The 23,356-nt window shown below is 36.8% G+C and overlaps 1 protein-coding gene across 5 annotated transcripts; it reads left to right on the top strand.

Annotated features, from left to right (window-relative positions):
* The first annotated feature begins 230 nt into the window (after positions 1-230).
* On the top strand, positions 231-5,016 carry LOC131641233 (dehydrodolichyl diphosphate synthase CPT3-like). 5 transcript variants are annotated; one of them, XM_058911557.1, is made up of 4 exons: positions 244-333; positions 2,247-2,341; positions 2,450-2,532; positions 3,252-5,016. In XM_058911557.1, exon 4 carries the CDS (start codon positions 3,301-3,303, stop codon positions 4,381-4,383), a length of 1,083 nt encoding a protein of 360 aa, XP_058767540.1. In that variant the 5' UTR covers positions 244-333; positions 2,247-2,341; positions 2,450-2,532; positions 3,252-3,300; the 3' UTR covers positions 4,384-5,016. The 5 variants fall into 5 exon arrangements, with proteins under 5 accessions (XP_058767546.1, XP_058767540.1, XP_058767526.1 ...); XM_058911543.1 differs by having other exon boundaries at positions 267-333; positions 2,254-2,341; XM_058911549.1 differs by lacking the exon at positions 244-333 and having other exon boundaries at positions 1,459-2,341.
* The last annotated feature ends 18,340 nt before the right edge of the window (positions 5,017-23,356 follow it).

The raw sequence follows: 23,356 nt of genomic DNA, 5'->3' as shown, positions 1-23,356 counted from the left end.
GTAAAGTTTAGAAAGTACAACTACCACTCAACAAGGTTCACTTCAGTATGCAAATGAGGTCGATGATGGTGTGATGTGAGGCTGAAGTTGCATTTCACAAAGCACAATTTATGCCGACATCCCATTTAATTTGTGAGTGACTGACAGGGAGATGTAATACCATGCTTTGTTGACCACCTAATCCTTTATAAATAAAATGAGATGACCTAATGACACGTCTCCCGTCCCACACCATTATTTTATTTACAAGAAATTATCTCTTTTTATTTCTTCAACGATCAACTTCGAACTTCGCAGGCGATCTCATACATGCACGTGTCTCTTCTTTGAAAGGTATTTCCCTCACCTTCCATAATAGTACATAGTTTCTCAATCGTTTTCCTCTCTTTTGTGTGTGAGAAAGTTTATCAAATTTCCATGTTTCTTTAAGTACTGCTATATTGATTTGTTCAGAAAGAAATTTGTTTGAGAGTAACTTTAGTTTTTTTTGTTTTTCATTTTGATTCCGCAGCTTAGATGTTTGATAAATAGTCACTTGTTTTCTTTCCTATTGATTTATTTCAGCTATACTTTTTTTTTTTTTCTTTCCATCAAAAGTTTCAGATTTATCTGTTGCAGTTTTTATGAGCTTTTTGAATATTGTTTGTTTCTACATATACTATTTCTTTCGATGTAGTTTAAATAAAATTGTCATTAACAGTAAAGTTTGATGATTTCAAATCTATTTTCTTGTTCTCAATTACTTGTCCAGGAAACAGAATTCAACCTTCTAAAAACGACTTTACATAAACTCATGCAACAAAATCCGTACATACTTGTCCTCGCCCGAAACTTACATTACATGCTCCAAAGTTCACGGAAAACATTTATTTTCATTGAATTTGAGTTTGAGTTTTCCCTTGTTACAAAATATAGAGACGAGTCGGGTAATGAAGATACTAGTATCCATTTCGAATCTGTTTCCGAACTCCTCTCGTTTATTTTATTAGTAGATTATTATTTATATTTGATAATTTAAATTGTATTTATTAATTAAAATATTTAAAATATATATGAAATTTTTTGAGATTGTTTTATTTTATTATTTATAATGTAATTTGATTTTATAAAATATATGACCAGTTTGTTTTAGTTTTTTTAAAAATGATTTTTATAGTGTTATATTATTTTGTGAAATTTTTTTACAAAGAAACTTTTTATAAATGTTTCAAATGAAAAATTATGAAAAATTTGTTCGAATAGTTATTCTTAAAATGTGATTTTAGGTATTTTATCTATTTATGGGAAAAAAATTAGATATCAAAATTTTAAAAAGTCACTTGAAACTATTTCAAATAGATTTTTATAAAAATCATTTTTGAAATACAATTTTTTTTAAAAATTGCGATTTTGACCAAATTTTGGTCTTAATAATGTATGCTTATGTTATATGATGTCAAAATTAGTGTTTCATTTTAAAAAAAACTTGTAATATTTTAAAAAATAATTTTAGAAAATCTATTTTCAAAGGTACAAAGTAAAAATTCATTTTTTTAAAGTTGAAACAAACAAATCCATAAATATTTTTATTAAAAATTTAATTATATTAAATGGATGGTGACCTAGATATCCGAACCTAATCCAAATATGTTTGAAACAGATTTGAATTTTAATTATCCATTTCTGTTTAAATTTGGGGCGGAAAATAAAAATTTGGATTTAAATTTGAAGAGATAAAGACCATCTCCGCCTGCCCCTTTACCATGCATGCTCGAATAAATAAATAAATAAAATATAATATAATAAAATCCATCTCATTATGATTATTTTAGCTTTTTTTTTTCTTTAATTTTTTTTGAATTTTCTATCTTCAAAAAATCACATTAAAATAGACATTTGAATTTAAAAATTATGGTAAAAATATGCATCCAAACATGTACTTATTTATTATTTTAGTAATTATTTACCGTTAGTTATTTTAGTATTAATAGACGCTATATTTAATAAGAAAGACCACCAAACGATAATCATTCGATGGTAGAACTTATTTTTCATTCTTTCTTCCATATTTTCATTTAAGCGCCATATATATGAGCAAAAAATTTCTCAACAATCTTAATTTAAGAAATAAAGATCTCCATCTAGGTTTTCTTTGTTAATTTAATTATTATTTTTTCACACTTTTTTACTTTATTTAAATTAAATAGTCTTACTTTAATTTTAATAAAATATTATTCACAATTATGATCGTTTATGTTGTTTGAAAGCCTACAGTACTGGGCCCAATTCTTCTTAATTGGTTTAACCTAGCAAATTGGAACACGCCGCTCCCTCTTCTTTCTACTGTGAATTCTCAGTCCAGGTTTCTCTTCTTCAACCGAATTCTCAGGTTTCTCAGTACAGATTGTTTATTTCTCAAATCGGGCGCGAAACTTGTAACGTCAGCTACTTGCGTCGTATTGTTCTTCAGAAATGCATCTGAGGCACCAGCGACAATGATGCGCCAGCGAACGCTCCCAACACACCACCGCAATAACACCGCAGTCTGAAAAGGTTTTTGAATTTTCATTGTTCCCACATATTTGCAGTCTGTTAAACTGAAATTGAAATTGTCTTGTAGAGTGAAGTTTGATAACTCAAATCTCTTTCATTATTCTCAATTACTTGTCGAATTTTATGCATTTATCTTCTCAAGTCTGAAAAAAAAGAGCATTTCAATTGCAGTTGTAGTAACATCAGATAGTTTTTTTTTTTTCTCTTGCATGACTGTTTGATTCTGATAGTTTTTTTCTCTACACAACAGAGAATATATTATGTTTTTACAGTATTTTGGTAGACGAGTGTATCTGTGGGAAATAACTGCCGCAATCCTTCTCGGTTTGTAATGGTGGTGCTCGGAAAACTGCCCATAGTGGTCGGAACTGGCCAAGATCAAACAAAATCAATAGTTTTACAATTTTTTATTTTTACAACTAGCTACAACACGGGATTCTACTTAAGATCTGGATCTTTGAAGATGAGCGAGATCTCAAAATCTTAGGATTTTAAGATATAAATTGAGATTTTGACAATCTTGGACAGTGATTCTACTTATTGTTAAGGTTGAACTTAATGCTTTGCTTATTGGTTATTATCATAGAATCTATTGATCAACACTTTTTCTAACGATGCAGGTTGAATGTTGCATCTGTTTCTTTTGAGCATGCATTTCAATGTTCAATTGTTATTGTTTCAACTTTTTTAATGCTAATTTTTTTTTTCTTATCATACAGGTTTATCTGAGACCCTACAGGTTTCTTTACCCAACACCCCAACACTTCAATGCAGAAAAGTGTAGCAGGTATTGCACGCCACCTGCTTGGAGGTTTATGCTATTATCTAAGAAGATGCATTTTTTCCGTTTTATCGGTTGGTCCTGTGCCGAGTCATATTTCTTTCATAATGGATGGGAATCGAAGGTATGCAAAGAGGAGAAACTTGGTAGAAGGTGATGGACATAAGGCTGGATTTTCAGCTCTCTTGTCCATCCTTAGATACTGTTATGAATTAGGTATTAAGTATGTAAGTGTCTATGCATTCAGCATTGATAATTTTAAAAGGAAGCCTGAAGAGGTTCAAACATTCATGGAATTGATGCGAGAAAAGATCGAGGAGTTGCTTCAACAGGAAAGCATTATTAACGAATACGGTGTTAGATTACATTTCATTGGAAACATGCAGCTATTATCGGAACCTGTCAGGGTTGCTGCAGAAAAGGCAATGAGAGTTACCGCCCACAACCAAGAGAGAGTTCTTTTAATTTGTGTTGCCTATACATCACGGGACGAGATCGTGCATGCTGTTCAAGAATCCTGCAAGGATAAATGGAACGAAATTCAAGCATCTAAGGAAGATAAAGTTTCCAACGGTGGGTTTCCAAGAATTAATCAGGGCCCAAAAAGTAACGGTATTGATTTGCATTTTCGTGATTCATGTAAAGAAAATGAAACAAAAGCCTTTAGAAGTCTACTCGAAGAAGTGGAAGGTGCGGAAGAGAAAGATTACTCATTCGAGCAAAATTTAGAAAAACATAGTGATAATTACAGTGAAGATGAAATCACATCTTGCAGTGGGATGGATGAAATAACTGAAGAGAGAAAGTACAAGCAAGGTGAGTTTGCTTCTATAAAACTTGTTGATATTGAGAAGCACATGTACATGTCAGTGGCACCTGACCCAGATATCTTGATTCGAACTTCTGGAGAGGCGCGTCTCAGTAATTTTCTTCTTTGGCAGACTAGTGCGTGCCCTTTGTATGCCCCAAAAGTCCTATGGCCTGAAATCGGTCTGAGACACTTGGTATGGGCAGTATTAAACTTTCAGAGACACCATTTTTACTTGGAAAAGAAAAAGAAACAGTTTTGATTGTAACCTTACTTGGCCATAATACAGAGTATAATTTATGTGATTATAGAGTGCTTTTCTATCTTAGGCTATATGATGTTTTATTTTACTTTCATAAGAATTGTTGAAATTATAGGAGTTAAAGTGAATTAGAAGGTGAAAGAAATCCAAAGATTTTGATAGGATTGGGACAGTCCCAAACTATACTTTTGAATTGCAGATTTGGTTAGGCCAACCACCAACCTATGAGGGGCAGTTGGTCTCAATTCGCATACTTTTTTGTTGTTGAAAATATTGGCTCTGGTGGAGAGAATATTTTTCACCCAAGTTCTCCACCAGATTAATTTGTTTGACGGCCCTGATTGATACTGCCAGTTACAGCAAAACCCCTGATATTTAAGATAACATCAAACAGTTACAGCAAAATACATCACTTCCAACTCTATTTCGGACATATGATATTCGGACATGTGATACGTACAATCTCTTCCTGCAGCTCCTACATGCGATCCATAGCTACAGAATTTCGGTATGACTTTACCACATAAGTAAGTCGTTATACACTTGACCACCATGTATCAATCCCTTGAATTATGATAATGATCTCTCTCTTTTTGTATTGAAGCCTCAATCACTTCAATCAAATACACAAATAAAACAGTTCTAGAGAAAACAAAGTATTCAAATACTTAGACAAATTGTTAAGATTTAAGAGTCAAATTTAGAAAATTGAAATAATATCGATGTTATCAATTAGTTTGCACTCCACACAACATCATTCCCAAACATTTTGAAGTAAGGGGTGGGAATAGGCTAGGCTTTATAAGGCCTGAGACTGGCCTACGATAAACTTACCAGGCTTGAGCCTGGCCTATGGCCTACTATAGGCTCGTTTTTTCAGCCTGACCTGGCCTTTTTAAAAGTTTGGCCTGGCCTGAAAGCCTATTTAAAAGTCTCTTTCTTATTAATATTTTCAATTAATTCATATTACTTAAAAAGCCTTATAGGTTGCATATATATGAACATTTAGACTGACCTTTTTAGCATTTTTTTCTAATATATATGCATATATAGACCAATCTATTTAACACTTTTTTTAATATATATGCATATATAGGCCAACCTATTTAGACTAATTTTAATATATATGAAAATATAGGCCGGCCTACAAGGCTTTATAGGCTTTTTTAATAGCCTGGGCCTGACCTATTTTATTAAGTAGGCTTTTAAAAAAGCCCAAGCCTGACATTTTTATCAAATAGGTCTGGCCTGACCTTAAATAGGCTAGGCTATAGGCCCCTGTAGGCCGGCCTGACCTATTCCCACTCATAAGTATAAGTAGAATGCCGCTCTTGGATACAGAGGTTGTATTGTAGTACTAATAAATAAGTATAAAAGTCAAACAAAATGAAAAATGAGAGACATTTGAAATATCAACCTCTTAAGTACAAAGTATGACCACATATCCATAATGATTCATTTAATAAGGATAAAAGAATCACTCATTGTGGTCCACATTTAATTAAAAGTAACACATCAACGTTGTATGACGTGATTTCCATTCAAATCCTTAACTAGCTCAAGAAAAGAATGTTGAATTCTAGTACCTCACTAATGCAATTTCCCTCCTTGATTTGAGAGTAGAAATCAACATCTGGACCACTCATGTGCTGAATCATATGCAATACTATTAAGTTAATTAAACCGAAAGTACTTCGGAATAAATAGGTAAAGCTGAAGTCTAAGTTGATGATTCAATCAAGTTCTCGATTGTGAAAGCCGAAGAAATAACTAATAAATTAAAAGGATGGTTTGAATAAAATGAAATAAAAAGTGAGAACATACAAAATCATTTACATGTATTTTTTTTAAATTATCGTAAACATTTTTATTATGAATTAAAAATATTAGGAGTAATTGCATCTAGCTTCACTAACTTCAAAGATGAATTACACTTTAATACTTATACAACAAGCACAGTCTACATTAACTACTATACACAACCATACATTGTAATCACTATTTCCTAACTAATTCTTACTGTAATAACTAACGGTTAGTTAGTTTGTTAGCTTCTCATGCACCATATTCTCTTTCATGTTGCTTGTACTCAAAGGAACCTCATGTTGTAACACCCTTTCATAAGTTGATGGTTGATAAATGTCAAACATCATCAACTTGGATAGCAAATTGTTAAAAGGTTGAGGTAGAAGTGATTTGGTGAAGAAATCTGCTAACTGATCCTTTGAAGTACATGGTAGTTACTTCATCAATCCATTCAACATCTTTTCCCTAATAATATGGCAAACTATTTCTAGATGCTTGGTTCTTTTCGTGAAATACAGGATTAATGTTAGGTGCCAAAAAGTGTTCATATTTAGTTTAATTAATGGCACCTTTCGACCGTTTTTTATCGAATATTCGTACAATTCCCTGAAGTTTTAGATAATTATTTATAGTTTATAATTTTAAGCTTTCTTTTAAGGATAATTTGTGTTTTAGTTGTGATCTTGTAGGTTTTAGCCATTTCTGGGAAGCTTGGAGCTTGTTTTGGCCTTAATTGGAGAATGCTGGGCAGAAGTGTGCGCGCGTCGCGCGGAGATATGGGCGCGTCGCGCCCTGGGCAAGATATTTTGGAGCTTCAAGCCAGAGAGTTGCACGCGTCGCGCGCATGGCGGTTTATATTTCTTAAGTGTAATGGCGCGAAGCGCGCTAGAGGGCGCGACGCGCCCTGGACAGAAAACTGTTTTTCTATTTAAGGAGTAATTGTTTCATTTGAGCTTCTTCTTGATTTTTTAGAGAGCTCATAAACCCTAAACGCTGTAGCAAACTAAGAGTTGAAGATTAGAAGCCTTGATCGTCGATTAATCGCCTTTGATGCTTGTTGATCTTCATCCTTTACTTCTTGAGCAAGCTACCATTCTCATGGATAGCTAAATCTCTTTTGTATCAAGATAAGATGTAATCTTCCTAGCTTTTTGTATGTTTTCTTGTGAATATATTATGTATGAACATGTGATGATCAATATAGATTGTTTAGTTTGTTAAGTAAAGATTTTCTTTGGTATAAGTGTTTGAGACATCAATATTTGTATCTAGATCTAACTTTATCATCTATCAAACTATAAATTGTAGACATGGATTTAGCGTTTGATGTTTACTTAGTATCGGTTTTAAAACGTTATTTGTATTGTTTAAAGGATGGAGAAATCGTCGGTTAAACAATACGGTAAATCTAACTATATCATTGTGGACACGGATGATATAGGCGTCGATATGTAATTATGTTGATCGCTACCAAGTTCATATACGTATATTTATAAGGAGACATACAAATTTAGGTCGATGAAATCGAATCTTGATACATTTTCTTTAACTTAGAACTTTCATTACTTTACTCTTTGCTACTAAAAGTGTTGAATGATCTTTTGCAAACCCAAACTTAAAGTAACATTAACTCACGACAAAATAGGCTATAGAACGGCGGTGATATCGCAATAATCCCTGTGGATACGATATAAACGAAAAGTACACCACAATACTCTTTCAACAAAATGGCGTCGTTGCCGGGGATTGTTGTTTAGATATTGCAAGCATTGCAATAGTTTGTTTTGTATTGAGTCTTATAATTAATTTCTTGTTTCACAAATTATATTCCTTGTGTTTGTTAATTTGCTTGGTTAGTTTTTCAGATTACAGTTTATGCGAGGACGTATACCTGCAGATCAACTCCTTTTTGATCCTGAGATTGAGAGGACTGCTGGTAGAGAGAATAGCAAAACTCGTAGGAGGAGACAACTAGCTAGGGAAAGAAGACAACAACAAGAAGCATCTTCTTCTTCAACTCCGGTTGAAAACTTGGTTGAGGAAGAAATGGCTGCGGATCCTCCACCTCGAGGGCCATGTGTTAACAGCCCTCGTCTCAATGCACAATTTGCTCGTGATCAGGCCAATGGAAGAAACTCCGAAATGAAGACGGGGTTACTTCAATTATTATACTAAAATCCGTTCACAGGGGCAGATCACGAGGATCCATTTACTCATCTAACAAAGTTCTACGAGATCGCCGGAACAATTGGTGCTCCGGAAGACCAAGAAGAACAGGTGTTCAGGAGACTCTTTCCTCATTCCTTAATTGGAAAAGCTAAGGAATGGTACCTTGATCAACCAAATAATGTCATGACAAATTGGAACGAGTTAGAAGAGAAGTTCTTGGATCGGTTCTTTCCTCACAATAGGTTCATGGAAGCGAAAACTTCTATTGCGGTGTTCTCTCAAGGTTCGAATGAATCTCTCAATGAAGCATGGGAGAGGTTCAAGTCCATGGTTAGAAAATGCAAAGGTCATGGGTTTGATGAATTGTCTCAAATCCATATCTTTAGAAATGGACTCCAACCTCAACCAAAAACTCTTTTAGATGCTACCGCGGGTGGTTCGTTGATGTCAAAAACTGCTGCAGAAGCGATTGCTATCATTGATAGAATGGCTTTGAATGATCATCAAGGGCAACACAACCGTAGTGCATTGCAAAGAAAACCGGGAGTTCTTGAATTGAATACTAGTGATGCAATACTTGCTCAAAACAAGTTATTGACACAACAAGTAGAATTGCTCACTCAACAAATGTCAAAACTCCCTCAACAAATCAAAGAGATAAATGGGAGCCCCTCTAAGAATCAACAGGTGATGTGTTGTGAATTGTGTAGGGGTGACCATCAAACTGGTTTTTGTCCTCCACCGGGTGAAGATGTGAATTATGTGTCTAATCTTAATCAAGTTTATGGTGGGAGACAACAACAACAACCTTACAACAATAACCAAGGTTACCAACAAAGAGGTAATCAAGGTTATCAACAAGGATGGAGGCCGGATGCGGGTCCATCGAATCGTCAAAATCCTTATCAAGGTGGTTACAATCAACAACCTCAACAAACAAAGCTTTCAATCGAGGACACTCTTAGCCAATTCATGCAATTGCAAATTGCAAGCCAAAAGAGTACGGATGCCGCCATAAAGAATCTTGAAACTCAAGTCGGGCAATTGTCAAAGCAACTTGCCGATCAAAACAAAGGTCCTTTTCCGGCTACTACACAAGAAAATCCTCGTGAGCATTGTAAGTCAATTCTAACTCGTAGCGGTAGAAATATTGATATGGGTGTAGGAGAGATAGTTGAGGAAGAAATTGTTGAAAGTGAAAAAGATAGGGTGATTGAAGTAGAAAAAAATGTTGAGGGTGATTTAGTTGAAAATGAGAAAGAGAAAGAATTAGTGGAAAAAGAAACTCTTGAGAAAGTTGTAGAAAAAGAGAGAAAAAAATTGAGTGTGAGTGAAAAAGGGAAGATGAAAGATGATTCTATAAAAGTGAAGAAATTACCTTACCCTCCCGGTCCGTCAAAGAAAGAAGATGCAAAGCACTATGCACGGTTATTGGACATCTTTAGCAAGTTGCAAATCAATGTTCCTTTTTCCGAGGCATTAGAGCAAATGCCGATGTATGCAAAATTCATCAAAAACATCATCACTAAGAAGAGAAGATTCTTGGATCCGGAGGTAGTAACGGTGAGCTCTTGTTGTAATGCGTTAATTCAACGCACTACTCCAATAAAATCAAATGATCCTGGGAGGGTAACCTTACCGGTGTCTATTGGAAATGTTCACATAGGCAAAGGTTTGGTAGATACCGGTTCTAGCATTAATTTGATCTCATTGTCTATAGTGAGAAGATTAGGAATCAACGATTTGAAGCCGACAAGAATGACGTTATCATTAGCGGATAAATCCATAGCTCATCCTCATGGAGTTGCGGAAGACTTACTTGTCAAGGTTGACAAATTTTGGTTTCCTGTTGATTTTATTGTCATAGACATGGAAGAAGATCCTGAGATTCCATTGATCTTAGGAAGGCCTTTTATGAAGACGGCCCGAATGATGATAGATATTGATGATGGCTTAATGAAATTAAGGTACCAAGATGAAGAATTATGTCTTGATCTCTTTGAAGCCATCAAGCATCCGAGTGATGATGATGATTGTTTTAGAATCGATGCTACCGAAAGGGCTATTATGAAAGTGGAGAATCAAATGCACTTGTCGAATCCTCTTGAGAAGACTTTAATGGAAGCTCTTGAAGTTCTCACCAAAGATCAAGAGAAAGAGATTGAAGATTGCTTGAGAAATTTAGAGGCTTGTGATGAGATGAATCCATTTGAAACTCAAATTGAAGAGTTGAAGGATGAACCTAAAGTTGAAGAGCAAAAGGTTGAGTTGAATGTGTTACCATCTCACTTGAAATATGTGTTTCTCGGTGACAATTCTACTAAGCCGGTTATTATTAATAGTGGTTTGTCTAACAAGGAAGAGCATCGATTGAAAGAAGTTTTGATAAAGAATCAAGAAGCAATAGGTTGGGTTTTATCCGACTTGAAGGGCATTAGTCCGGCCTATTGTATGCATAAGATTATGTTAGAAGATGATTTTCGGCCCGTGGCACAACCTCAAAGGCGATTGAATCCAACCATGAAAGAAGTTGTTAGAAAAGAGGTTATGAAGTTATTAGAGGCGGGGATGATTTATCCCATCTCCGATAGCGAATGTGTGAGCCCGGTGCATGTGGTTCCTAAGAAGGGTGGGTTGACGGTTGTGAGAAATGAGAAGAACGAGTTGATTCCTTCGAGAGCGGTGACCGGGTGGCGTATGTGTATTGATTATAGGAGGTTGAACCAAGCAACAAGAAAAGATCATTTTCCATTACCTTTTATGGATCAAATGTTAGAGAGGTTAGCCGGAAGAAATTTCTATTGTTTCTTGGATGGTTATTCGGGATACAATCAAATATCAGTGAATCCGGCGGACCACGAGAAAACTGCTTTTACATTTCCTTTTGGCGTTTTCGCATACCGAAGAATGCCATTTGGATTATGTAATGCTCCCGCAACATTTCAAAGGTGCATGCAAGCTATCTTCTCAGATTTGATCGAGAAAAGCATCGAGGTGTTCATGGATGATTTTTCTGTGTACGGGTCGTCATTTGACTTGTGCTTATAAAATCTTGATGTGGTGATGGAAAGATGTATTGAAACAAACTTGGTTCTCAACTGGGAGAAGTGCACTTTCATGGTAACGGATGGGATTGTTCTTGGCCACAAGGTATCTTCAAAGGGGCTTGAGGTCGATTCGGCAAAAATCGAGGTTATTGAAAAGCTTCCCCCTCCGGTGAATGTGAAAGGCATAAGGAGCTTTTTGGGACATGCTGGGTTCTATAGAAGATTCATCAAGGATTTCTCCAAGGTCGCAAAGCCTTTGAGTAATTTGCTCAACAAAGGTATGGAATTTAATTTTGATGAATCATGTCTAAAAGCTTTCCTAGAACTTAAAGAAAATTTGACCACCACACCCATAATTGTCGCTCCTAATTGGTCGCTTGAGTTTGAACTCATGTGCGATGCTAGTGACTATGCGATTGGTGCGGTCTTAGGCCAAAGGAAGAACAAACAATTCCATGCTATACATTATGCGAGCAAAGTTTTAAATGAGGCACAAGTTAACTATGCCACTACCGAAAAAGAATTGCTAGCAATTGTATTTGCATTGGAAAAGTTTCGTTCTTACCTTATTGGTTCTAAAGTGGTGTGTTATACAGATCATGCCGCAATCAAATATCTTCTCACCAAGCCTGATTCAAAACAGAGGCTTATTCGGTGGATTCTTTTGCTTCAAGAATTTGATCTTGAAGTGAAAGATAAGAAAGGTACAGAAAATTTGATTGCGGATCATTTGTCTCGGTTAGTGAATACCGAGGTGACAAACAATGAAAAAGAAGTGAGGGAAGAATTCCCGGATGAAAAACTGTACATGGTACAAGAAGTTAGACCCTGGTTCGCAAATATGGCTACTCACAAAGCATCTGGCTGGATACCGGAGGATCTAACTTGGAATCAAAGAAAAAAGTTTTTGAACGATGCAAATTTTTATGTTTGGGATGAGCCTCACTTGTTTAAGTTGAGTAGTGACAATCTTTTGAGAAGATGTGTCACGGATGAGGAAACAAAAAGCATTTTGTGGCATTGCCACAATTCGCCTTATGGTGGTCATTTCAATGGTTTGCGTACGGCCACAAAAGTCCTTCAATCGGGATTTTGGTGGCCTACTTTGTTCAAAGATGCTTACCACCATGTTGCCTCATGCGACAGTTGTCAAAGAACTGGTGGAATTGGGAAAAGAGAGGAAATGCCCCTCCAAAGTATTGTAGAAGTAGAGGTATTTGATTGTTGGGGCATTGACTTTGTTGGACCATTCCCTTCCTCAATGTCAAATGAATACATCTTGGTAGCTGTGGATTATGTGTCTAAATGGGTGGAAGCGATTGCTTCACCCAAAGCGGATGGTAAGACTGTGATCAAATTTCTGAAGAAAAATATATTTTCGCGGTTTGGCTTGCCAAGAGTGATAATTAGTGATGGTGGATCTCATTTCTGTAATGCCCCGCTTGAAAAAGTATTGGAGCAATATGGAGTAAAGCACAAGGTAGCTACTCCATATCACCCACAAACTAATGGGCAAGTTGAGAGGACCAATAGAGAGATTAAGAGGATTCTTGAGAAAACTGTGTCTAGCTCTAGGAAGGATTGGTCAATGAAACTTGATGACACCTTGTGGGCATATCGGACCGCTTTCAAAGCACCGATCGGTCTTACACCGTTCCAAATGGTGTATGGTAAAAGGTGTCACCTTCCCGTAGAATTAGAACATAAGGCATATTGGGCCTTGAAACTTTTGAATTTTGACCACAAGTTGTGTGGTGACCAAAGAAAAATCCAACTTCATGAGTTGGAAGAAATGAGATTGCATGCCTACAAGTCTAATTCTATCTACAAAGAAAAGACCAAATTCTATCATGATAGTAAGATTAGAATGAAAGAATTTAAGGTAGGACAATTAGTATTACTCTTCAATTCTCGGTTAAGACTTTTTCCGGGAAAGTTGAAGTCGAAGTGGTCCGGACCGTTTTTGGTCAAAGATGTGAGAAGCCAAGGGGCTATTGTGATAGAGGACCAAAAATCAAACCAAGAGTGGGTAGTTAATAGTCAGAGGTTGAAGGTTTATCGAGGAAGCGATTTTAATCGTGAAACTTGTGTTTTATCGTTTGGCGATCCTTGATTGCCTTTGACCGTCGAGCTGACCGACGTTAAACAAAGCGCTCTTGGGAGGCACCCCAAGTTGTATATATTCACTTGTATTTGTGTTCTTTTTGCAGGTGGGATTTTTGAGTTGTCGTCGAGCCAGAAACGATCTACCGGTATTTTTGGGGGTGCTGAAACAATGCATTTTCTGCTGTTTCTGGTGTAGCGCGCGCCGCACCCATATGCGCGCGTCGCGCGCTAGGTAATTCAAGAACCCCTTCCTGGCAGAGATGAGGGCACGTCGCGCCGGTTCTTCGCGCGTTGCGCGCTGTATATATTTTTGAAAAAAAAAAATTTGTTTGGGCCCACCCATGCTAGGCCCGACCCAGTGCGCGTTTAGAAGGGGGAGTTAGGGTTTTTGGAGGTCTTTGCCTCCATTGTTACCCTTTTCCTCTTTGCTTCAAGAAAAGAAAACAACACACACTTGCTCTTTTAACTCTTGCATTTTCCTCACTTAATTTCGTCTCTCTACCATCATCAATCATCAAGGTTTGTTCTTCTTCTCTTATCTTTCCATTATATTAAGTTTTAGAAGTTTAGGTTTTAGATTTAGGATTTTTTTTTATAGATTTTAAAAAACTAGGGTAGCAAACAGTAGTATGATGTATATATTGCTTGCTGGAACCTTTAGAAGGGAGGAGAAGCTTGTCTCCTCGTCTGCTTTGCAGTTTTATTGAAGAAATTTTCTGGGTTTCGCAGAGCACGTGTCGCGCCCTGTTCAGCGCGCGTCGCGCCCTGGGTTCAACTTTGAATATTTTTTTATGCATTCTGAGTAGTTGTATAGGGTCTGTTTTGTGATTGATGATGAATGTGGATTGATATGTGCTGTTAATTAAGAGGATATGCTATCTTTGTTTCAATTGTGCGTGTTTTGTTTGAATTGCAATTGTGCAGGAATGGCACATTTTTTGAAAAGGAAGAAGACTGGTTCTGGTGAGGGATCTTCCTCACAATATGGCAGGTTTGATCGGACGAAGTTTCAAGGTTCGGAGCAAGAGGCGAGGTACCATGAGCTCGAAAGCCGAGTTGTGTGGAGTGAACGCACTGTGGTTCCTATTTACCACGGCCACTTCCAAATAGCGTGGACTGCTTTGTCTGAAACATGCTGGGACAAGTTGTTCACTCCACCAAAATTCTATCAGGTGGAGATTGTCAGAGAGTTCTATGCAAATGCCTTGCCTCCGAGCAGTTGGGTAGGTACTGAAGCTTACCCGTTTAGAACGTGGGTGAGAGGTAAGACCATTGACTTTAGCAAAGAAGCAATTTTTGATTTTCTGGATAACCCTCTTGCTTTGGTAGAAGAGTGTGAGTACCATCCCAGGTTGAATAGAGGAAACTGGGACGTGGAGAGTATTAGGGAGAAGATTTACAGGGCTGGTTTCACCTATACTCTGACTAAAGCTGGGCTGCCAAAGACTTTTACTCGTAGTCAGTTAACGGAGGAGGCTCAGTTGGTGACTTCGGTGGTCCTTTACAACATTAGGCCACGGAGTCACACTTCCTCCCTCACCATTGATACGGCAGGTCTGGTTCAGGGTATCTTGAATGGTGATAACATTGATGTGTCTCGGATCGTGGCAAATGAGCTGAAAAGAGTCGCCCTGAATGGGACTCTTCATGGTGATGGGGTCAAATGTAGGTTGATTTTTCCTGGATTAATTATGGGTTTATGCAGGAAGGCTGGTGTCCGGTTTCCATCTGGGGGTATGATTCCCATGGATGGTGTTATCGATGATGTGTTTGCTAACAGGTACTGTTTGCCTGGAGGTCGTCCTTTTGGTGCTGCTGCTAATGCACCTGACCTTCCCGATGCTGCTCAAGCTGTTCCGGTTGCTGCTGCACCGCTTGCTGGTCCTCAGTATGGTGATGCAAGTGATTGGAACTATCAGATGCATATGGCGCATCAGAGAGCGTTTATGTTTTTGCAGGATTCTATCCGGCAGCTTTCTCTGCAGCAGCCTGTTGGTTCCAGGGATGATTTATCTGCTTATGCTTCATGGCCTGAGGGCAGGCCAGATCCTGAGGAGGGGATGGATGATGATGAGGAGACTTCTGATGAGGAGTAGATTTTTTTTTCTCGTTTTCTTGTTTTTATGTTTTATTGTTTTTAGTTTTATGTTACAACTTGTTAGTTATTTGTTTTTTTTTTGTTTTTTTTATTTTGTTCCATCCTTTGGATAAGGTACTTTGAAAGGCTAAGTTTAAGCCTTTGGATAGTTAACACCGGTTTGGTGTGGTTTCTTTTTATATATATAAGTTCAGTTTACTTTATTTATCGCATTTATTTTTTTTTAGTATTTATATTTAAGATATAATTAATTTTGATAAGTTGTCCTGATGATTAATTAGTTGGAACATGAATTTTTGTGTCATGATGAATTTGGGTGATGCAACGCAATTTGAGCGGTGATGATATAAGTTGAAAACTGTACATGTAAGGTACATCCTTTATCGTTTTGTTTATCAAGTACCGTTGATTCTGATGCTTTTAATTGTACAAATTAGTTGTCATTAATTTCTGTTGATAAAATTAGTTCAATTGTGAATCATTTTAGCCTAGCTGTAGTTGTGAGGAGACTTTCCACTGTGTAGATATATAATAATTGTGCTTAATACCAGCAATGTGTGTTTTAACTCGTTTTTATTATGATTAATCTTGCATTTACTATTAAATTGTGTTAAGCATGAAAGTGATCAAGGCGTTTTGTTCTGCACTATGAGAAAAACTTCCAATCCAAATGTAACCTACCCGGTGAGTGTGTGAGTATTTGATAACCACTTTGAGCCGTTTTAGCCAAGATTCAATCGGTATCAATTCCTTGTCTATATTTGCCGATTTTTGATCTGAATCTTGATGATTTTCTTTCAACCTTGAAGAGTACCATTAAATGTGGATAGGAATGATTCCTTTTCGCCTTAGAATAGAGAGCATTCGTGATTATGCGGTGGTAATATTCAAGTTGGGGAGAATAAAAAATTTTGGTTGTATTGGTGATGTGAAGAAAATAAGTGATTGCTCAAGAGAAAAAGAGAAAGAAAAAGAAATAGAAAAAAAAAAGAAAAAAAAAGATTTGTATATAGCTAGTTTTCTTATAATTACAAAGGTGAACTCTTGAGCAATAAAGTTGTGTGATCTGTTGATAAGGAGGTGTGGATGTAAGTGTATTTGAATGCTCTCTTAGGTATTGACCCTTTCGATTCAATGGCCGTGAGATATGACACTTCGTTGTTAACCAAGCCAAGCTACAACCCGAAAGTCCTTAGTGATTCATGCTTATATACTTTTTATTTATTCTGTGCTTAGATGAGTTCATAATTAATTCGGTATGTATGCGTCATTGTCTGGTGAGTGTTAGGATCCTCCATTTTTGTTCTCTCAAGAGGAAAGTGCGTAGGTGTGATTCATTTTTGAACTTCTTTTGCTTGTGGAATTTTTGACATAAAATTTGTATATAGGATTAGCATTGTTATCATGGTACTTCGATGGAAATTGGTAAGGATTGATCTTTCTGTACTGTTGGAATTTGAACCACTCAATTGTTCTTGTTTCTGCCTGGTTGTTTTATTTGTGAAATTTTGTATTCTTGGTAATTTATCATTGTTTTGTTTGAGGACAAACAAGAGTTTAAGTTGGGGAGAGTTGTTAGGTGCCAAAAAGTGTTCATATTTAGTTTAATTAATGGCATTCGACCGTTTTTTATCGAATATTCGTACAATTCCCTGAAGTTTTAGATAATTATTTATAGTTTATAATTTTAAGCTTTCTTTTAATGATAATTTGTGTTTTAGTTGTGATCTTGTAGGTTTTAGCCATTTCTGGGAAGCTTGGAGCTTGTTTTGGCCTTAATTGGAGAATGCTGGGCAGAAGTGTGCGCGCGTCGCGCGGAGATATGGGCGCGTCGCGCCCTGGGCAAGATATTTTGGAGCTTCAAGCCAGAGAGTTGCACGCGTCGCACGCATGGGCGGTTTATATTTCTTAAGTGTAATGGCGCGAAGCACGCTGGAGGGCGCGACGCGCCCTGGACAGAAAACTGTTTTTCTATTTAAGGAGTAATTGTTTCATTTGAACTTCTTCTTGATTTTTTAGAGAGCTCATAAAACCTAAACACTGTAGCAAACTAAGAGTTGAAGATTAGAAGCCTTGATCGTCGATTAATCGCCTTTGATGCTTGTTGATCTTCATCCTTTACTTCTTGAGCAAGCTACCATTCTCATGGATAGCTAAATCTCTTTTGTATCAAGATAAGATGTAATCTTCCTAGCTTTTGTATGTTTTCTTGTGAATATATTATGTATGAACATGTGATGATCAATATAGATGGTTTAGTTTGTTAAGTAAATATTTTCTTTGGTATAAGTGTTTGAGACATCAATATTTGTATCTAGATCTAACTTTATCATCTATCAAACTATAAATTGCAGACATGGATTTAGCGTTTGATGTTTACTTAGTATCAGTTTTAAAACGTTATTTGTATTGTTTAAAGGATGGAGAAATCGTCGGTTAAACAATACGGTAAATCTAACTATATCATTGCGGACACGGATGATATAGGCGTCGATATGTAATTATGTTGATCGTTACCAAGTTCATATACGTATATTTATAAGGAGACATACAAATTTAGGTCGATGAAATCGAATCTTGATACATTTTCTTTAACTTAGAACTTTCATTACTTTACTCTTTGCTACTAAAAGTGTTGAATGATCTTTTGCAAACCCAAACTTAAAGTAACATTAACTCACGACAAAATAGGCTATAGAACGGCGGTGATATCGCAATAATCCCTGTGGATACGATATAAACGAAAAGTACACTACAATACTCTTTCAACAATTAACAGCAATGTGTAATTCACTTTGGTTATCACTGTACAACACTGGTATCTTCGTGCATTCAACATGTACATCTTTGAATAGGTATGCAAACCATTAAAGCTCACAAGTGGCAGCAACTAGAGCCTGATATTCAGCTTCACTTGATGACCTCGAGACAGTCAACTGTTTCTTGGTTCTCTAGGAAATAAGTGATCTTCCAAGAAAGAAACACTGGCCAAAGATAGATTTTCTAGTATTTAAGCAACCAACCCAGTCAGCATTTGAATATCCCTGCAACTTTAGTGGAGAATTTCTTGATAAGAATATGCCCCTCCCAGGACATGACTTCAAGTACCTTAGATCCCGAGTAGCTGCATTGAAATGATTAACAGTTGGAACAGATAAAAATTGACTTAGTTGTTGAGTGCATAATGTTATGCCAGGTCTTGTATCATTCAGATAAAGTAGCCTCCCAAGAAGTCTCCTATATGCAGGAATGTCATGGTATGGTGCACTTGATCTTTATGAAGTCTAGTAGATGGATCTGATGGGATAGAAGTTGGTTTTGCATATATCATATCTGAATCTTGCAGAAAATCTAAACAATATTTTCTTTGACATAGTGAAATGCCAAGTTTTGAGTGAGCAACCTCAATTCCAATGAAGTATTTTAACTGTCCTAGGTCTTTGATCTTGAATTCATGGTGAAGCTTATCTTTAATCCGTTGCATCTCTTGTAAGGAATTTCCATCTAAAACGACATCATCTACATAAACTAACAAGGTTGTAAAGGATGTTTTGGTCTGCTTAATAAACAAGGACACATCAGCAACAACTTGTTTGTATTGATGTTGAATGAGGAAGGAAGTCAATCTTTCATGCCATTTTCTACTAGGTTGTTTTAGTCCATATAAGGACTTAGTAAGTTTGCATACTTGAGTAGTTTTGACATTTGTAACACCTGGTGGAATTGTCATGTAAACATCCTCTTGAAGTTCTCCATGTAAAAAAGCATTATTTACATCTAATTGGTGAAGATGCCAATTGTTGATGGAGGCAAGAGCAATGACTGTTCTTTTTTTTAAATAAGCAATTTGAGCCTAGCAAGATTCGAACCTGATACCTTGAGAGAAGCACCCTCTCAATACCCAAGCTTTCACCACTAGGCCACACACGCACACACAACAATGACTATTCTGGTTGTAGTTAATTTTGCAACAGGATAGTATGTTTCAAAGTAGTCTAGGCCTTCAATTTGGTTATAACCCTTAGCAACTAACCTAGCTTTGAATCTTTTAATGGTTCCATCAGCATAATGTTTAATCTTGTAGACCCGTCTGCACCCAATGGGCTTGACATTTGGAGGCAAATCCACAGTCTTTCAAGTACCCGTTTTCTCAAGTGTAGTCAACTCAACTTGCATAACTTTGTTCCAGGAATCAAACTTACAAGCTTCGACATATGAATTAGGCTCAGTGTGAGAGGAAATAGATAGAGAATAGTGATAGTGAGGTGTAGAGAGATTTGAATATGATATGGAATGATAGATATGATAGAGCATACCTTTAGATGATGATTTGGAGTTTTGAGAATTGGAGCATACATAGTGCTGCAAATATGATGGCTTGTGAGAAACTCTTGATAATACACGAGTGGGAATGATAAAGGGTGAGTTGGTGATTTCAGGTGTAGGGTTAGTAGGATGGGCTGTGATATGTGGTGAGTTGGGAGTATATGAAATTATTTGGTGGGAATTGGTAGGTAAGTCAAAAACAGAAGGGTGTGGTGAATCTACTGGTGAGGTTTGAGGTGTAGAAGGATTGTGTTGATTAGCAGTTTGGTCAATGGATAATGTTAGAACAAGATTTGTTCTGATCAATATTCTTAGTTTTGATGATAACAAGGATATGAATTTTGTGTGAGATAATGTGGTACTCTAATACATTGCAATTTCCATTTCAGGAAATATATAAAGAGTATGCACAAATCAGCGCTCAGAAGCTTTGTCTCAGAAGGTTCAGCATGCAACATCAGAACATGGTCTGGCAAGACATCAGAAGATGGTCAAGGCAGAATCAGAACATGGGTCTATGGAAGCATCAGAAGAACTTGAGATCAGAAGCAGAAGCACTGAAGTTCTCATGGTATCACGCTCAGAAGCACTTCAAGGTCAGAAGACAAGAAGATGCTATGCACCAAACTGTTTGACTCTGATGATATTCAAATATTTTATTCACAAACATCAGATCAGAAGAAAGTACAGGTGGCAGGCTACCCTGACTGACAAAAGGAACGTTGGAAGCTATTAAAGGCAACGTCAGTAGACACATCGTGAACAAGGCTCGAGGTAGTTGACAATAGCGTGAAACATTAAATGCAATGCTGTACGGAATACGCAAAGCATTAAATGTGCCTAACGGTCATCTTCTCAAACGCCTATAAATATGAAGTTCTGATGAGAAGCAAGGTTACCAATTCTGAACGAAATTATTCTGAAAGACTTGCTGAAACGCTGTTCAAATTCAAAGCTCAGAAACTTCATCTTCATCAAAGCTCACTACATTGCTGTTGTAATACATTAGTGAGATTAAGCTTAAACTTTAAGAGAAATATCACTGTTGTGATTATAGCTTTTCAGAAGCATTTGTAATACTCTTAGAATTGATTACATTAATTTGTAAGTAACTAGAGTGATCAAGTGTTGATCAGGATACTCTAGGAAGTCTTAGCTTGTGTCTAAGCAGTTGTAATTAGAGTGATCACGTGGTGGTCAGGATACTCTAAGAAAGTCTTAGCTTGTGTCTAAGCATTTGTTCCTGGAGTGATCAGGTTGTGATCAGGATACTCTAGAAGACTTAGTCGCGGACTAAGTGGAAAACCATTGTAATCTGTTACGATTAGTGGATTAAATCCTCAGGTGAGGTAAATCACTCCGCGGGGGTGGACTGGAGTAGTTTAGTTAACAACGAACCAGGATAAAAATAACTGTGCAATTTATTTATATCGTTCAAGTTTTTAAGACTACACTTATTCAAACCCCCCCCTTTCTAAGTGTTTTTCTATCCTTCAATTGGTATCAGAGCCTGGTTCTAAGGTGCAAGCACTTAACCGTGTTTAGAAAAGATTCAGGAAGAGAAAAACGCTTCAGTAAAAGATGGCTGGTGAAGTTCATACAAATCCAACTGCATCTACATCTGGCTCTGCTGAGCAATACAACGGTAACAATGGTTATACTAGACCACCAGTATTTGATGGTGAAAACTTTGAATACTGGAAAGATAAACTGGAAAGTTACTTTCTTGGTCTAGATGCTGATCTATGGGATCTTCTGTTGGATGGTTACAAACATCCTGTTAAAGCTACTGGTGTAAGGCTCACGAGAAGCGAAATGAATGATGATCAAAAGAAAGATTTCAAGAATCATCACAAATGCAGGACTGTTTTGCTGAATGCTATCTCTCATGCTGAGTATGAGATGATATCTAACAGGGAAACGGCCCATGACATATATGAGTCCTTGAAAATGACTCATGAAGGAAATGCTCAAGTCAAGGAGACTAAAGCTCTTGCTCTAATCTAGAAATATGAAGCCTTCAAGATGGAGGATGATGAAGATATTGAGAAGATGTTCTCAAGATTTCAAACTCTAACTGCTGGATTGAGAGTTCTGGATAAAGGCTACACCAAGGCTGATCATGTAAAGAAGATCATCAGAAGCTTACCCAGAAGATGGGGTCCAATGGTGACTGCGTTCAAGATTGCCAAGAATCTGAATGAAGTTTCTTTGGAAGAGCTTATCAGTGCCTTGAGAAGCCATGAAATAGAGCTGGATGCAAACGAGCCTCAGAAGAAAGGTAAGTCTATTGCATTAAAATCTAATGTTAAAAAATGCACTAACGCTTTTCAGGCTAGAGAAGAAGATCCTGTAGAATCAGAATCTGAAGAAGAAGATGAACTGTCCATGATCTCCAGAAGGGTAAACCAACTCTGGAAGAGCAAGCAAAGGAAGTTCAGAGGCTTCAGAAGTTCAAAGAAATTTGAACGAGGAGAATCTTCTTGTGACAGAAGATCTGACAAGAAGAAGGCTGTCTGCTATGAGTGCAATGAGCCTGGACATTACAAGAATGAGTGTCCGAAACTTCAGAAGGAGGATCCCAAGAAGAAGTTTCATAAGAAGAAAGGTCTTATGGCAACATGGGATGATTCTGAATCAGAATCAGAATCAGACTCTGAAGGAGAGCAGGCCAACTTCGCGCTGATGGCTACAGAAGATGATGGATCAGAATCTACATCAGAATCAGATTCTGAAGAGGTATTTTCTGAACTATCTAGAGAAGAGTTAGTTTCCAGTTTAACAGAACTTCTAGAACTCAAGGCTCATCTTAGTATCAAATACAAAAAGCTGAAAAAGCAGTTTGAATTTGAAACTAAGAAGCTGGAATTGGAAAATTCTGAACTGAAGGAAAAAGTTTTAAATCTATCCAAAGATAGTGGATCTCCTTCTGAAACAGAAAAATCCATTCCTAGCATGAATCATATTCTGAAAGAATATGACTCGAGCTTCAGAAAGTTCTTATTTAGAAGTATTGGCAAAAGTCATCTTGCTTCTATGATATATGGTGTTTCTGGAAACAGAAGGTTTGGTTTTGGCTATGAGGGTGATACCCCACATAAATTTGAACCTATTGATGATCTGAAGATCACATACAAGCCTTTGTATGATCAGTTCAAATATGGCCATGCACATGATATTAGGCTCACTTCACATGCACAGAAGTTTAACACTATTCACACCAAGAAGCTTGTGACACATCCTAAGAAATATCATGCTGACAAACCTAAAGAATATCATGCTGTTCCTCCTGTTAAATATTTTGCTAAACCCAAGTTCAATCAGAACTTGAGGAGAACTAACAAGAAAGGACCCAAGAAATTGTGGGTACCTAAGGAGAAGATAATTTCTGTTGCAGATATCCTTGGCGGAAAAGAGGACA

Source organism: Vicia villosa, linkage group LG1, assembly GCF_029867415.1.
Source record: "Vicia villosa cultivar HV-30 ecotype Madison, WI linkage group LG1, Vvil1.0, whole genome shotgun sequence".
In the NCBI taxonomy this organism is placed as follows: Eukaryota; Viridiplantae; Streptophyta; class Magnoliopsida; order Fabales; family Fabaceae; genus Vicia; species Vicia villosa.
The sequence above is the reverse complement of the archived record's forward strand: the minus strand, read 5'-3'. Positions and strand labels throughout refer to the sequence as shown.

Excerpts from the sequence above, each read along its gene's own strand:
- LOC131641233 (XM_058911563.1), top strand. The coding sequence starts at position 3,301 with ATGCAGAAAAGTGTAGCAGGTATTGCACGCCACCTGCTTGGAGGTTTA.